A 15,370-nucleotide genomic window follows, 5' to 3' on the forward strand; every position below is an offset into this window, starting at 1 on the left:
AACTTATCCTATGGATATTCTTGCAATGTGTGAGAGCACATGGGCATAACGTTCTACATTGTCATCTTACAGCAGGAACAAAGCTTGAAAACAAATGAAATGGTCCTTAATTGGAATGTTGGTTAAATAACTTATGGTATATCCTTAGGATACAAGAGTAAGCAAATAAAAAAAATGAGAACACCCTTAAGGTGCTCATATAGAAAATAATTGTCAGTATGTATCATTAAGTGGAAAAAACATGATGCAGAAACAGGATTTATAAGCATTCTACAAGATTTTTTTTAAGAATACAAGAAAAGGAAAAACATAAATATGGAAACACACACATCACATCCTATCCTCAGAGTGCCATCAAAGAAACCGATACCCTGGCCAGCCTGTGGGGAGAGAAAAGAGGTCACCGAAAGATGGAGAAGCAAGGGAGTATTTATGCCTTTTTATGCTTTGCATTTTTTACCGCAGAAAGCTACTATCTTTTCAATGAATAAATAAAATGATTTATACTTTCCAAGTTTGTCATGGGAGGATGAATTTATTCTCCTTTATAGTAATTAACCCAGTATGACCTTATTAACAGACTACTAATTTATTGTGTATAAAAATAATGTGCAGATTCTCTTAAAATAAGAAATAAAAATAAAGTGATATCTAAATGAAAGCATGTTTCCCAAAACACTACTTAACCATACCACAGGAAATACAATGCAATAATTTGTATTATATTCTACTGTAGCCTATGCTACCTTATTCTATTTCATGTCACTCATTAAACTGATTTCATAACTCATCAATAGGTCACCAGCAACAACTTGAAAAACAGTTCTCTAAATGATCTCTTCTTCTTTATCCCTATGACCAAAGACCTCATCCAGGACCGTGTTGCTTCTCAACTGCCTCAATAACCTCCTGACCAGACTCCCTTTTTGGGTACTATATGCCTCAAATTGGAGAGTTTGCAAGTTACTTCTCTTTAAGGATTCCCACATCTCTCAAAGATAATGACTAAGCTCCTTGAAGCAGCACAGAAGCCTCACCAAAACTGGGCTACACTTCAACAACACTAAATTTGTTTTTCTTCCCACACTTCATGTCATTAATCACTTCCCTATCTTTGTTCTTGTTGCCTCTTCTCTGTAGAATCCTTTTCCTTTCCCTCACACACATCTCACTTTATCAATTCCTACTCATCTCTTAAAGATACAGATCAGGCGCCGTATCCTCCAGGAAGCTGTCTTGAGATCAGAGCTCCCGAACTATACAAAGTCAAAGTATCTTCTGGAGAGCTTGTTATAACACAGGTCCTTGAGCTTCACTCCCATCTATTCTGATTCAGGAGGTTTAAGGACAAGCCCAAGGATCTGCATTTCTAACAAGCTTCTAGGTGATGCTGCTGGTCTCGGGACCACACTTTAGTAGCTGTGCTGTAAACAATACTTTGGCTGGGTTGGGTATCACTCTTTTGGGCTATCACACCATTCTGTAAGTATACTTGCCACACTGCATTGTAAATGTTTCTGCACTGACTGTGTTTAGTAAACTGAGGTATTGTAGGGGAGCACTCCTTGCCACCCCAAGATGTGACACTTTGGCATGCAGATCATTTTGTGTTGAAAACAATCAAGGCCAAAAAGCCTCAGGCAGAACCTTTGACCTCTCCCCAAATGCCTAAAAGGATTTAGGTGGAGAACCTATTCCAGGAAAGAAACTTCCAACATCAATAATTAGGTATGGTAGATCGGGAGGAACCTAGCAAGTCTTGTTTGATTGAAGTCCTCTCTAAGTGCCGTTGTTTCTGGATGGCCCAGCAAACATCTCTTTACCAAACATTTACTCTGTCCATTCTTCCTGCGAACTCCTTTCCTTCCCTTTGAAGTCCCAGGCCCTCACCCCTTTTCCTTAGTTTAGAATGACATATATATTTTGTTTTGACTGAATCTCTTTGGAATCTCTTATGTTTATGTGGATTCTCTGTATGTATGTAATCAAATGTGATTTTCTCCTGTTAATGTGTCTCGTGTCAATTTAATTCTTAGACCAGCCAGAAGAAACTTGAAGTGTGGATAAAAATGTTTCCTCTCCAACAGTATATTCATACATCAGCTTGCCTCTAAGCAAATTAAGAATGAGAGTCACCTTAACATAGTAGGGCATTGTAGTTAATAAATGGTTTGTTGGTTGAATAGAAATTTCATCAGCTGTCTCATGTCTTTCTCTGGCTAGAGGGGTTGATCAGGGATATATGCAAATAAAGTTGATGTGCATATCACTGATACATTTGATAAAGTCTGCAAATTAACGCTTGTGGACAAAATGGAACAATATGAGCTGGGCAGGAAATAAAGCAATTAGAGTTTGGTAACTAATTGAACAATTGCCAAAGGAAACTGAAGCTTGAATTGGTGTCAAAATAGAGGTAAGGTTTTAGTGATGTGCTGCAGGGCTCTCTCTTAGGATTCAGGCTATTTGAGAAAAAAATTTTTTTAATAACCCAGATGAAGTTATGGAAGGCACACACAAAATCTGAAGTTGAAAAGAAACTAAGATATTCATACACTCTATTATAGAATCAGGATCTGAAGATCACCTCCTCTCCATCTCTGCTATCAACTGGATTGATGGGTTAACCAATTTATTAAGGCCTCAAATAATCTGGGGTTAAAAACAGGTTTCCTTTCTGGGTGGGGGGCAGAGTGAGAGGGGAGAAAACTAGGAGGGCAGAGCAATCACAACCAAGGCAGGGGAGGCTGTGAACAGAAGGTAACAGTGTCAACGAAAATGAAGAAGCTCAAATCACCAGAGAGGAAACAGAAACTAGACACGGAACATTACCGCTAGTTACAGATGCTGCCTCCAGTGGTAGTCTGTTTCTTGTGTATTCACTGCACTGGTCAAAACTTGATCAGGAAATGGGAGGCACTGGACCTAAGCTCCAGGCACCTTAGTGGTAAGTAAGATAAGCAGGGCCAGGGAAGGGGCTGATGGTCTGGCATCTAATTCCAAAAAAAAAGTAGATGACACAAGAGCAGGCTGGAGAAAAGGTCAACTAAAAGCAGCACATGTGAAAAAGAACTGGTTACTTTTAACACCACTAAGTTTAGTGTGAGTCAACACTGTGACACAAATACTGCTGGAGTAAGGAACTATGCAATGGTTAAAGGCATGGACTATGCTGGATGACCTCGGTGGTATTTTGGTAACTTAACAAGTGTCCAGCCAGGGACTAAATTTCCCCTCTCGCCTTCTCATAGCATATCCATCTTTCTTAGAGTGGCAATCTTCAGACTGGGATATGCCCCTGGTGGTACACAAAAGCTTTCTTAGGGATATGTAGGCATAGATGGTGTTCATGAAATCAGTTTTCAAATTCTAAGTTTCAACAAGGGATTTGCCTGGTTTTATTCCTGTGGTACACAAACATCATACCAATTATCATTCCCACCTTTTGGTTAATGATAGTCCTCCAGCTTTACAAAATAAAAGCATGCCTCTTCTGATGTATCCCAATGGTACACTGTGCCCAAGACACATTTATGAAAAATCAAAATACAATCAAAATATTGATGACTGAAATTCTCTTTTAATCAAGGTACCATCAAGCACCTACCCATCCATTTCACTAATAGATTAATTTCCAAAAAAATCTATTGATTATGTTTAACAATTACTCATCAGAAGTTACATATACTTAAGTAATTTGATTATTACTAGGTATATTTATTATTAATAATTGTAGATACAATTCAATCTGATGGATTTTTAAAAATACTTAGAGACTTACAGTTATGGAAAATTGTTTGTAAAAACTGAATTTAAATCCACATAGATATATTTGTTATACAGAAGTATGATAAAGTGGTTAATAAAAGGCTTTATAGCATAAATATATATTATATTAGAATACAATTCTTTGGGGAAGTAGAATGGAAATATAAAGAAGAAAGAAAAATGATACAGAACTTAAAGATGAGCTTGTTTTGTGTATTTTTTCAAGTGGATGATGGTAGATATCATATTGCTATGGTATTTGGAGTCTACTGGATATATTCAAAAGAGTAATGTTACACTTTTTAAATGTCAATATTTACAATATGCCAGGGGAGAAAATAGACTTCAAGTTTAGAAAGTTCAAGAGGATACTCAGTTTTCTAAGCTATTTGGAGAGTTTTCTAAGCAGAAGGGTCTGCATACCACTGTAATAGATGATTTTGGGGAGACTTCCTCCTTGGCTCCACAGGAGAGAAAGAAAAGCACTCTTCTCCCCTCCCTAATGAAGTAAATAGGAAAAAAAAATACCAGTTTCCTCTTAGCCAACAAAATCTTAGTCCGACTTGAATTCTCTGTTCCAGGAATTCCCAATTCAAGAAAGTTCTCAAGTTTATAATCTTCTCCTTATATGGGCAATTTGGTTGCATGACAATGAAAATCTCATGACTATCCGCCGTCTTTTTTGGAGCGGTTTTCTGGTAGCAACTTACCCCTTTCTTTTGAAAGGGTGGTCTATTTTGCAAGCCTAATTTTTCTTCTTAGAGGCTCTTGTCAAAATTCCAGCTACACTAGGAAAGGTCCCATTCACCATCTTTTTCTATTATTTTAGGAAAATGTGCTCTCACCATAGTTGTACCTTAATTGAACAAGTCCCAGAGAAATTGTCCCAATTTTTCATTATTAATCAAGAGGCAAGTCAGGATAAGAAAGGTGAGTTAAACAGTGTCATAAACCCATTAAGTGTCAGAGCTGGGATCTAAACTTCGGTCTTTTGTTTTTCTCCCCATTATCATGCTGCTTCAACTAGGGAATGGTTTTTGGAGTTGAGAGAAGGGGTGAAAAGTAAAAGATAAAATTATGATCTCCAGTGTTCCAAGAGAAAGGTTGATGCCTAATTGCATTAAAATATGGACTTATCCACAAACCAGTAATCTTCAAGATCTTATTGGAGCTGGAATTATATATACTATTGCCTAGAACCAGCCTAAATTCCGGGGAGGAGCGTTAATTTCCAATAAACCTCTGTTCAGTTGCATGCTGAATGAGAATATTGCACCTTTTTGTCTAATGAATTTAACCCACTACTTTTCAGGACACTTTCCATGGAAATATTGATGTACTTAATAGAAAACACTAAACTATTTTTCTAGGAATGAAGATTAGACATAAAAGGTCAGTGTCCTCTTCTCTGTTCTTTACCTTCCTAACACCACCTCTTAAAAATTAAAAAAAAAAAACTAAATTAGATTTCTTATTCTAATTCTGAGCTAGTACACTTCTTTTTAAGAGAGTTAACTATCTGAATGTGAATAATCTCACTGTATGTGAATTATCTCCCTAACAGTGACCTAGATGACATTAACCTCCTAAAAGCTAATTACGTGAACAAGGACACACCCTTGACTGATTGAGGATCCATTGAGGAATCCAATTAAAAATCCAGTGCCCCTGATGACTGTCTCTGGAAGCATGGTAAAGACAGATTGTTTTCTTAGGAGTCTGAATTGACTCATGATGCTGGGTTAGAGTCCAAGATTTTTTGTTTGAAAGATATCAAAGGTGTAGAACATATTACATTCTCATTGAGATCTCATTTGCTTGTACTTCAGTTCTTTGGCATTTAAAGCACTCTTTCTCTGGCATTCTTACTTTGTTGTTGTTACTTTGGTTCCTCCCTTCCCCATGGGAAGTTCTCACTCTTCTTATTCTCTGAAGAGAACAGGTACGGAACTCTCCGCTTCCCTCCTTGTTGGCATGGTTTTACTAAAGATAATTTGGAATTTCAATGGCCTTTTGGGGAAACTTATGATCTCCCTCCACTGGCTCATCTAGGACCTCTCCCTTCTGGTCACCGCTGCTATTCTTTCCTTTTGTCACCTTTGATCTCTCTCTCAGCTCCCTTGAATTCTTTGATACATTGCCTTTCAAAACCTTTTTATCTTCCTTCCCTCTGCTCACCTCTGCCAGACCATTCCCTGCCCACCTGTCCCTCAACTGAACTATAAGCTTTACGCTCCCTGCCCCCATAAGGGGCTTTCAAGAGACTTAGGAACCCCAAAAGTAGTCTCTTGAAGCTGAAAAGACTACCTGGAAACAAACTGGATATTTTATATACTCAGATGGGCTTTGGAAACACCCAGATCTCCCTTTGCTACAGTTTTAGTCACTCATCCAAATTTTAGTCCATAGCCTTCATAAGATTACCTATTAAGTCCAAAATAGCTTAAAAGTCTCCTACACAAATACTGATGAAAATGTTTAGCCTTTATATTGAACAGGTAACCTCAACTTGTTTTCATAATCATTGCTAGTCGGCTACAAAATGGTAGTATATGACAGTTCACATTTATCTGCTTCCTGGTTTTTTCCATAAAACAAAAGTTACTAATGGTTAAAAGGTATAATCAATATGCATAAATGGAACTTCTAGAAACATAAAGGTCAAGGAGAAACAACTTTGTATGCAACATATGCAAAGTGTGTAATAGCATTGGTTTTGTTAAGTATGAAGAGAATAATGTTGTCGTTAAGTGAAATGACTGATTATTCCAGAAGGAAGATGAGGAAAAGTATAGGACAAAATCTGAGTGGATATTGAAAGCTGTAGAAAGTTTGTGGAAAAGAAATTTTGTCTCATGTGATCAGAGCTGACTATGATTGAATGGGTTTATAAGCTTTTTACAAACGAGCATTAGTATCAACAGTGTATTAATGCAAAACTAGAATTCATTTTTTTCATTAAAATGACAAAATTTTCTCGGATTATTGATTTGTTCTTAATAAGAGATCGTAAAAGCTTTTTCTTTACCTTCTGAATAATTCAGGTAAGCAACAGCGATTGTGTCTTATCAGAATAATTTCCTGTGTTTTATGTTGATCTTATCATGTCCTTGATTATTTAAGAATCATCTCACTTTCGGGAGAGCCAATCTTTTATAATCGTGTTACCTCCTATGTTTATTTTTGAAATCTTTCACTGTTACTTCGGTTAAATAGGTAGTCAGGGACTGTTTCAGTGACCCATGATCCTATTTATCCAAGGGTTCAAACCTTTTCACATTTTTGACAACCTTTGATATTTTGCCTTCCACAAATCAAACCCAAAATGAAATCTTGGTCTCAAACTGATGTGAAAAATCTCTAGATTTGTTCTCTCACATTTGTTCTCTCTTAATATCTAAAAATATATGTGAAGAATAGTTAGGCTTATTTGATATGTTGAGTCAGAATAAAAAGCATCATCAAACAAGAGATGGTTAACCTTCCAGAAGTTATATTTGTATAGGTCACATGTTATTAACATAAATCAGTAATTATATCAAGTTACTAGAAATTAGTCAATGCCCTTGCTGTCCATGATTTGACTTGGTTCTGCTTTGCCTAACAGACCACAGTATAATGTCAGTGATAATTCCAGTTATTAGTTAAAAATGTTGCATGCCACAGAAATGATTGAATTCCTTCAAGTGAACTCTCATCAGATCTTTAACTAGGGCTGTTTGAAGCCTTTTACCATTTAGAGAGAGTCGTTTTACTCTGAGGCTCCCCTGAAAGTGCTTGGAATCAGCTACAGGGCCAGAATGCTTGTCTCCAAGGACAGGGGACTGTCTCAGAGACCCATAGAAAGGACTATTTCAGGTACTCTAGGGCACAAGCTTCTGCAGCTTTGTTTAAATAACTTGGACTGAATCAGAATTTCCACAACTCCAGTGGAGAAGCTAGCTGGTGGCTTTATGAAACTGCTAACCCGAGATCAAGCAAAATGACAATCAATTACAGAGAACTGATTGAACTGACGAAGAATCATTTGATTAAGGCTTCTGTTTGGAATGCTGCCGATACTTTAATGTTCTATTTTCTTGATACAAGGAACTCCTTTTTCTTTCTTTTTAAGCCATCTCTATCTCAGAGCAATTTAGATTATATTTTTATAAACAGAAATGAAACATTTATCTTTTTCTCCCTGCCTCCAGAATTCACAAACTCCTATTAATTTTATTTTCCTGGCAATATGATTATTTGCACAGATTCAATAAGAATCTGTCTTTCTTGTAACAGGACATAATTGAGAAAATTGATTCTATAACCAGGGCTTGACTGGAATGTCATATTTGAGAATGATATACATAAAATCGGATATGACCAGATAGTTTTAAAGAACCACGGTACACTTTCTGGAGACAATGTTTACAAAGCCCTCTTGAGAAAACTAGCCTGGCTTATGGGATGTCCAGTCTTACAGGTAAATAAGGAAGGTCACTTCCTGGCAGGCCCAGGAAGTCTGAGGCTGTTTTGAGGACTTTGAGAATAGAAAACTTCACCCCAATCTATAGGTCCTGCAGGTAACATCTGATGGCAAGTTCTTGGTGTGACTTCCTAATCTCACAAAGCTTCTAAAAGGCAAATCTGAGATTCTTTATAAAAACTACAGCAACACAAACTTTGAAAGGCCTGTGTAGTTAGCTACTACCCTTGCTGCACTTACATAAATACAGCCCAGCTTTATTTTGTAAACAAGAATAATCTTACTGGGAGTAAGATTACCCCTTTGATCACATGGGAGGTGACTGTAGAGAGACCCAAATTATGTTTCAATAGAAAACTGGAGCCCACCCTGATGGGTTACCAGATTCTAGTCCTGTTCTTTGCCTTTGAGCTCTTCCCTATTTCCCTGTAAACTATGTGATATTGTTACCGACCTACAAATTGGACTGTCTCACACATTTTGTTCATCCTTACCAAATTTTCAATTCTTTTAGTTTCTTTCAATATCTGACTACAACACTCCAAACTCTTGTTTCCACTTTTTTTCTCCTCTTCTCCTGACTTGGCATCACTGAGAACTAAAAGCTAACTACCCAGATCCTTATCAAGATTCTAGATTGTCCTGCAGTTGAACTTTCCTCTCAGGGTCTAATTGATGAGGGAACACAAGGCAAGCTGAGGACAAAGCAGAAACTGACCACCCCCCCAACCCATGGGATGTCTGTGACATTCCTCAGGCACTCCTGGCTGCCCTAAAGGACAAAGAAATAGTTAACCTATAGAGACCACAATCCCGCAAGACTTGAGTCTCCCTCAGTTTACATATGTCTTAGCAGTTTATAAGAACAAAGCTATCAGGAACCTAGCTTCCAGAAGGGAATGTATGTAGACACAATTAAATTTCCTTACTACCTACACAGCCCATTGATGAGTCCTTGAAACAGGCACAGTGACATTCCTTTAGGGACTCAGCTGCCTCGATGTTAATACGTTGCTAAGGGCAAAAGGCAATCCTAGCCTGACACCCACCCCCAACTGGTATCTTGTAAGTCTACTTTAACATATAAAAATTCCTTTGGAAACTTCCTTTATCTCTAACCCTCCCCCACCAAGATACACGTTGGGAATCATCCCTCAAGCATATGGCCCACCGATATACATCTGAAGGGTCTCACGACTAAGGTTTTATTAGACAGTAATAAATGACCTTTTCCCAACAATAGCTAGCCCCCTCAAGGTCCTGGAAACCTTGCTTCCAAAATTCCTTAGAGACTTACGCTATCCCTAACCCCCTCCCAACCTGAGGGTATATAATGGGCCACTCCTCATGACCCCAGAGCAGCTCTTTCTGCCCACGGGTCCTGTCCCTGTGCTTTAATAAACCACCATTTTGCACCAAAGACGTCTCAAGAATTCTTTCATGGTCGTGGGCTCTGGACTCCACCCCATCTCACCTCACCTCACGGATATCCCACAACCTCATCATAATGAAATCCTGAGAGCTGCAGCTGGACAAGTAGATCTTGGCTTCAAAGGACTCACGAGCACAGTGAATTAGGTATGGACAACCTGCAGGCCTGGAGCTGTGCCTGTAAGGGCCACTCAGGAAGTTCACTGGAAGTCCCATGGCTTTTATTCTCTGCTCCAGGATATAGCTATGACTGTGGACAATCTTATAAAACCTCTCTGACGTCTGTGTTGTCACCGCAAGTATTCAAATAGTCATAAAATGGCCACTGCCATTGTCACTTCTCCATCTGAAGACCCTTCCAGCCCAACCTCTAGGAATCTTCTTCATTGGCTGCCCTGGACTCGGAAACTGGGTTTATAGTTGGTTCCAATCATTAATCTTTGTTTTTCCTTTTACTGCCATAGAAAATACCCCTTATTAAATACCTAATTACTCACACTGTGCAACAAAATCCTCTACTATTAAGTTTCAGACTCAGTTCAAGTAGTCCTTGAACAACAGAAAGCTTCTCAAACAACTGATATGGAGTAGCTTTCCCAAGCTGTTCCGTGGGAAAACTGGCTTGCCTCTGAAAAAAGAGGGGAATGACAAAGACAGCCTAAGCATTCTCCTTAAGATTGACTGAAGGGTTAGAAGGGTTTCTTTCTGATTATAGGCCTGAACTCTCTTTTCTTAGTGCATTTACTTTAGAAAACCTTTGTAAATTCCTTATTGGCCTCTTTGAGAGGTAAGTCCTCTACAACCTAGGAATGTCTTTCTCAAATACCTGGGAGCCACCGCATTGAAATGTAAATACCAGGAAGTCTAGCACCCGCTCTCCATCTCAGTGGGGGGGGGGTGGAGGGGTAGTAACCTCCCTTCAGTAAGGGACAATTAGCAAACACAGGAGGCCAAATCACAGTGACCAAAGTCCCTGCCAGTGTCCCCCTGTACTTTAGCTCATCCCAGTGATTAAAATCTTTGCTGCCTTTCAATTCAGCGGAGTTGACTTCAGTCTCTCTCTCCTATTTCAATAGTCTCGCATAAAGTTTTCTTTGCCTGTTAAATTATCCGGTGCCTTTTTGTTTTTTTGACAACACTCACAGCAACATGAACACACACACAGAAGGGTTTGGATGCTCACATACTTTATCATTCAGCACTCCAATTGTGTCCTCCAGTAGTTTTCTGTGTGGATTTGTCATTATGGGCAATTAAGTTTGTTACATGGAAAGAAGAGCCAGTAGAAGAGTATGTCATGTTATTTATTGATCACAGAAGCCAAGTCATTCTTGAAGGCAAGAAAAAGCCCTCTCTGTCTTCAATATGAAGATATTTCAGTCATTAAGATTTAACGTAACATTATGTGCCCCCCCCATATTTTAATACAAACTTTAGAAAGCAGTAGTTAGGCAGTTTTAGGTCAGAAAAATAGTATACCTACAGCTCATTATTGACAGTATTCATTAAAGATTAAAAACATAAGACCTTTTATAGAAATTCTAACTAGTCCCTGGTACTCAGCATTCAATTATCATTTCTAAAATCTGAAATCAACATATTTTATGTCTAAATTGAGAGTACATTTGAAAATCTAAATTCAAAGGCATGCCTTCTAGTGGGCTGACTGAAGGGAAAGGTCTGTGATTATGCCTAATTTTCACGCTCTACATCATGATCTCATTGATTATGTTTCTCAGCTTGCTAAGGGTTCTGTGAGGTGATTTTCAAGATGAATATTGCTATTTGCAGGATTTCCTGAATAGGAATATTTCGGGAGTAAATTGCACAAGCCAAGCGATGTGCAGTCAATTTTCACTCCAGCATAAACAATGTATTAGAACAGAGCCCTTAAGGCTTTTTTTATTTGGGTTTCATTACACAGCTAGCTGCATTTCATCAATAAGCATGAAGTGCCAAGCAGGCAAAACTGAGGCTCACAGAGGGTATTACATATTTTTCTAACAAGTGCTCAGAGTTTGACTAGAGAAAACAAGTGACCTGGATGTCAAGGCCTTAGGCTCTTTGTTTCAGAGGTAGCCATGGCCACCACGGACAGACAAAGACAATTTCTTTACATTTAGGAATTGGAGGCTCCTTGTGCATCTACTTTCTTTGTATTCATTCATTCCTAAGATTTTAGAAAGGAGTTTCTTTCTCTGTATTAAAAAATGGGCATGCCCACAAAAATGTTTGAAAACTATTTTTGGTTTTCAGTAAAGTCCATTTTCCCATTTTCTTTAACTGAAAAAAGAAGAATTTTAATCTGTTTAAGTTGAGGGCTACAGAAGGCTGTGCAGACTAAAAGCACGTATCTTATAGAAGGACCCTGAGCAATCTTCATAAATCATTTATTAGACCATGAATTTAGATAGAAGCTAGACAAAGAGAGATAAAGAACTAGCTAAGTTAGTAAATTATTCACACAGGTCGCTATTTCCTGATTACAAGCTAGGCGTCTGAGAATTATGGGAAGAATGTCTCAAGTCATAATATATATGATTTTATTATCTTTTTTGCCTTGGATATAGCCACAGAAAAGAAGAAAAAGGCTAAGGGAATATTTTTGAAATCTGCACTCCAGAGATGAGAAACTCAGAACATGCACAGAGGACTGAAGCCAAGAAATTTTACTGCCAGGGAAAAAGCAGCTGCCTCTCCCCTCAGTGATTTAGACCAAGCTGCAGGAGGCAAATATCATGACTCTCTGAAAGTACACACAGCAGCGAAAGTGGGGACTTGTAGCTTTGATAAAGGAAAGTGATTAACACAGCTGAGAGGAGCTTTCACTCGAAACTGCAGGGACCTATTTGGCATGGATGTGTGAGCCATGGACAAACAAACGCCTAACGCCAGTTTTCCATATTTGAGAACCATTGTTGGAGGGGGGGTGAGACTGGGACTAAAGGCCCTTTGGTTGAGTCAACAACATCCCTTTGTATTGAAGGATTTTGTTATCCTTCCTATTAAGTATATTCCATGAACAGAGATAGCTAATATTGAATATATTTTTTTCATTACTTGAATGAAGCTCATTTTAACTAAAGATTATATTTAAAAGTAAAGGAATGTGCGTTTACCTGTGAGTTACAGAAAGCTCCTTCTGACTGGAAACAAAGAGTTTATAGCCTTCCTTTTTATAATACTAAATCAAGAAATATTTAAGATTATGCTAGATCCAAAGAATCTGGCTGAGGTTATTGCTTGTTGGACTAAGTAACTACTTCTTTGTTGAGATTACTGACTACTGAAAAATAAGCATCGAGGAGATGCAGTTGCACTGGAGAATGCACCCCAGTCAAATAACATTGAGGACCCTGTGCTAGCAAGGTGAAAACACTGAAGGTGTTCTGGGACTGGTGGCTTCCCTGAATGATGATATGACTTTGCGCTCACCCAGTCTTGTCCCCGTGACTACACCTAACCCAAATGCAGGGTGAATGGTTCATCAGAAGCCAGGGCTGGGAGTCAAGACCTCTACTGTGTCACCACTGTGCCAGTTGTGTTGTTCCCTGTCCCGTATACTTTCATAAAGCCAACTAAATTTGTTTTGGGTAAAGCCTACTGTGACTTGACCTTAATCGTCTGACTTGAATGGAAGACCATGCCACTGGATGAGCAGTGGTGAAATGATGTCTACCTGCGATGTACATGGTATCATCCATGCTCGGGGGTAGTTAACAGAATGGTGGACATACATGTCAGGAAGAGGTAAGGTGAAAGTAGTGGAGTGTGCTTTGCAAATATAACTCATTTTAGTTCTTCCCAACCTCTCTCTCTCTCCCTAACCTCACTCAAGTCCATCTTTCCTAAACTTGGACTTTCTCTTCTCTAGAATAGCATCACACTTTATTTTATCCTTGCCTTATCTCCCAGCAAGACAGCACCTACATGGAGATTAAAAAAAAAAAACAAACATGAGGTTGTGATAACCCGGGAAAGCAAGGAAACTGAAAAATCAGGGTCAGTGAACTAAAAGAAAACTTTTACTAAAGATGTTACTTAACTTATTTAGTCTGAAAGTGCCCATCCTTACATTAACCGAGAGGTTGAGATTTCAATTTAATTGTTTTATTTGATTAGTTGTTTAATGTTGTTGGCCCATAGGAGATGCAAAGCAGGGCATCAAGTTGGGATAAGTCTTTGGAATATGCTCCTGGGATGAGAGAAAAGATAGGGATAATCAATGTCTACAGGGACACTAAAAGGAGAAGATGGTGGCGTCCAACTGGCATGTTGGTCTAGAGCACTAGGCATATCTGTGGCATCTCATTACCATTTTGGGTGTCTCATTACCACCTTTATTCTTTGAATCAAAAATATAAGTACGCACCAGACACCAGGCCCTGAGATGGGGGTATTCAGAAAGGAGGGGGGATGAGGCAGGTAAGTAAGAAGATGCCCTCTGTATCCGAGAAAAAGTGTGACGGGTACTCAGTCTGTAAAATTTTAGTATAAATCAATGTACAAAGGTTACAGGAAATGGACACAGAGGTTTATAAGAAATCCTAAGAGGGTTTTTCATTCTACCTGGGATATGGAAAAAGTTTTGAAGAAGCAAAGACACTGAATTCAGTCTTGCAGGATATAGAGAAGTTCATCATGCCAACAAAGGAAGAAGTCATTTAAGGAAGAGAGATCAAGAACACAGACATGGCATGAAACCTCACACATATAAACATAACATATAATTGGTTGTAGCTAGGATAAAGACGGAGGTTGTTGGCAGAATAAAAGGATAGAAAAGTAAACTGGAGTTAGTCTGAGAGGGTTTTCTAATATTTACTAAAGAGCCCATAGTTTATTTGGTAGGCACCTAATCTCCTAAACAACTTTAGTTTTAGATAAGGGGTCTACAAACATACATTGAGTGCTATTAAAGTAGGGATGGGAAACGGGTCACAGCAACAAAGATGATGAAGCATTCTAGTGATAAGAGTTTAAGGAATACATTATTGCTAGTAAGTGCTATAAGACAAAACAGAAAATGCTAGTCAATTTATTATTATTATTACTAACATTATAACGACAAAAATGATTATGATAATGGATGAGAAACTTAGTTCAGTGATACTGACAATTTTTTAAAACAATATTTAAAGCAAAACTTCCCTACCTTAATGTCAAATGGTCCCGTTTGATTCGGCTGATTGTAAATTTCCAACTGATTCCGAATAGGAGACAGCCACAGAAGCAGACGATTTAACTGCTCTTCCAGCTGCCCAAGGTCTTTTATGTGTGCCTCAATTTCTCCTTGTTTCTCAGGCAAATCTCTAGAAACCTGCAAGGAAAAAAGAGGAAAAGATTCTCATGGTTTAAATAAAAAATCAAAAATAAACATATTCTAAAGTTATTTGCTTTAAAATGTTATAGAAATTTACTGAATTTGGTATTTTTTTAAAGATTTTATTTATTTATTTGACAGAGAGAGACAGCCAGTGAGACAGGGAACACAAGCAGGGGAAGTGGGAGAGGAAGAAGCAGGCTCCTAGCAAAGGAGCCTGATGTGGGGCTCGATCCCAGAACGCCGGGATCACGCCCTGAGCTGAAGGCAGACGCTTAACGACTGCGCCACCCAGGCACCCCTGAATTTGGTATTTTATAGCATGATATGGATTACTCGCATGGGTTACATGTTAGGATTTAATTCACGTATTACAAATCACT

The 15,370-nt window shown here is 38.4% G+C and overlaps 1 protein-coding gene across 9 annotated transcripts in view; it reads right to left on the bottom strand.

The window, feature by feature from the left end:
- DMD (dystrophin) overlaps positions 1 to 15,370 on the bottom strand; it is a 2,070,581-nt gene that overhangs the window by 688,873 nt on the left and 1,366,338 nt on the right. For all 9 annotated transcript variants that reach the window (XM_034649821.1, XM_034649815.1, XM_034649816.1 and 6 more), the window contains one exon: positions 14,820 to 14,984. In XM_034649821.1, coding sequence (XP_034505712.1) covers positions 14,820 to 14,984 — 165 coding nt within the window. The remainder of the gene's footprint in view (positions 1 to 14,819; positions 14,985 to 15,370) is intronic.

Source organism: Ailuropoda melanoleuca, chromosome X, assembly GCF_002007445.2.
Source record: "Ailuropoda melanoleuca isolate Jingjing chromosome X, ASM200744v2, whole genome shotgun sequence".
Taxonomy (NCBI): domain Eukaryota; kingdom Metazoa; phylum Chordata; class Mammalia; order Carnivora; family Ursidae; genus Ailuropoda; species Ailuropoda melanoleuca.